Genomic DNA, 2,382 nt, shown 5'->3' with positions numbered 1-2,382 from the left:
AAAGATCCCCGTGGTGGTGGAGATGTTGGCTATGGACGGAGATCTGTTGGGATTCGATATCTTGCTCGGAATTGATGCCATCCGCCTGTTGGGAAGCGTTCATATAAATGAACACGATGAGGCCAATACACCGCGCCCGAACACATTCGCAAGAACCATGACTGCGAATTGCAAACTTGGATTCGCAATGGATGGCTGATACCATATCCGAAGAAAGAGGTTTGTCCACCTAAGGGATTAATCCCACTAATGGTAATTGTTCAGCATAACAACGTTGCCCCATCCATAATACAGGCAATTGTGGAGGCTGTTTTGTCCAAAGACGCAACTGTTCAAGAAGCAAAATCGGTTTATATATATGATTTATACATCAACAACAGCGTGACGCCCGCAAAAGGAGTGAAGGAGCATCTTCTTCGGTTTGGATTGGAAAGCAAGGAATCAGAGCCGCTTGAGGATGGCGCACGAGTGCTTGGATTGAAAGTTTGGGGGGAGTATGGCACTTTGCGATGGAAGCGTGATAGTATGATTCCATATGTTCCAGAGATTGTGAAACGTCGAGCCATTTGTTCCCTGTGCGGCAAACTGACCAGGCATCTACCAGTATGTGGGTGGCTAGGAGCAGCAACAGGAATCATAAAGCGACGGGCCAATACAGTAACCAAGGATGGGACGACACCATAGAGAACGTTCCACTTCAAAAAATGCTCCAGGAAACAATAGCCAGGGTGAAGTATGGCGGTCTATTACAGGGTCTGTGGTGTGTAAACGGACAAGACGTCAATGTATTGGTGGAGGCAAGTTCCCTGGCGACCGGCGTACCCCTGGAACATGACACTATTGTCTTTGAAGACGCATGTTGAGTGCGATCCACGAGCGACATGCAGCATATAAACTTGGCTTAACTGGATGCGACGTTGAAGGGCATCAACCTTGCGTTACACTGGAAGTGAAAATTTATACATTTAAAAATGGACTCAGTAAGTGTGTATCACAGGTTAGTGGACACGCTGACTGGAAAAACTAGAGTACGCACAAAGGCTGCCAGTGAAATGTTACTCCGACGACGATTGGCCACAATACAATCACTGGTAGAAGAGTACGGACTTTCAATAGACGTTTCTCTGGTCCCGTAAACCCAGAACTTGACAGACCCCATCACACGTATTCCACAAAGGTGACTCGATAGAATGAAATCAGCGATGGAGCCTGTACCTCTGACCTGTTCTACAGAGAGTAACGCAATGACTAGTATTCATATCATGGAACTTCATAAACGCAATGGGCATCCAGGCATCCGACGTACAGCATATTTCGTTCGGCGGGTTTGCCCAACAAGTACCAAAGCTGATGTGAGATCAGCTATCAGAGAATGTGAGGAATGTCGGACGATTGATCCATCTCCAGTTAATTAGACCACAGGAAAATTGGCTGTACAAGCTAATTGGCAAAGGCTGAGGATGGATATAACACACTTTAACGGCAAACATTTCCTGACGCTCACCGATTGCGGTCCAGTGCGTTTTACCATTTGGCGGATGTTGTCACATCAGGACTCCAGACACATCATTCAGCATCTTAAGTCGATATTTTTGGAGCGTGGCCCACCGCAGAAACTGCTTATTGACAACGACACTGTATTTACCAGTAAAGAATGCAAGGGGTGTTCCGCTGGTTGTGGAATACGCCTGCAATTTAGGTATACATATGTGCCAGCAGGCAATGGTATTGCAGAACGATATCACCGCACTATTAATCGGATTGCAGCCAGAACGAGATGCACTGTCCAGGAAGCAGTGTATTGGTACAGTGTAACGTCCAAGGACGATACATCATAATGTACTGCACCTGTAAACGGGATCTACAGATATAAAGTTAGGGTGAAGAACATGGACCCATTGGCCACATTAGCAGCCTCTGCGCAAACCTAATATCGTGTGGGTGACACTGTATGGGTAAAACCGCCAGTACAGACTAATAAGTCTCCTGTGGGTCATTAGTAAGCTGCTGGAATCCATATTAAATAGAGAAGTAGTCAACCACCTCAGCAAAAATAACCTTCTTAGTGACACACAATATGGTTTCCGTTCTGCTAGATCTACAGCAGATGTTCTAACGGTTATATCTCATAGGATTAGTGAATCTCTCGACAAAGGCTTCCTTTCTAGGGCAATTGCTCTTGACATATGCAAAAGCCTTCGATAAGGCATGGCATAAAGGCCTACTTCACAAGATTCCAGCTACGGTATAACTGGAAATGTTTTCTCAATTATTAAAGCATTTTTCTCTGATAGGCGCCTACGATTAGTGGTTGATGGGCAGAAATCAGATGCTCCACAGTATTAATGCTGTAGTCTCTCAGGGGTCCATCCTAGGACCAAC

General features: G+C 45.6%; 1 protein-coding gene across 1 annotated transcript; it reads left to right on the top strand.

Moving 5' to 3' along the window:
• Positions 1-1,460: 1,460 nt before the first annotated feature.
• LOC145270760 (uncharacterized) lies at positions 1,461-1,838 on the top strand. The gene has a single exon (XM_080126360.1). It carries the CDS (start codon positions 1,461-1,463, stop codon positions 1,836-1,838), a length of 378 nt encoding a protein of 125 aa, XP_079982486.1.
• Positions 1,839-2,382: the final 544 nt, after the last annotated feature.

Source organism: Euprymna scolopes, chromosome 4, assembly GCF_053919585.1.
Source record: "Euprymna scolopes isolate OS-2025 chromosome 4, ASM5391958v1, whole genome shotgun sequence".
NCBI lineage: Eukaryota > Metazoa > Mollusca > Cephalopoda > Sepiida > Sepiolidae > Euprymna > Euprymna scolopes.
Note: the sequence above shows the minus strand (reverse complement) of the source record. Positions and strands in the feature narration are given on the sequence as shown.

Bases quoted from the DNA above. Each gene is read 5' to 3' on its own strand.
- LOC145270760 (XM_080126360.1), top strand. From the start codon at position 1,461: ATGGATATAACACACTTTAACGGCAAACATTTCCTGACGCTCACCGAT.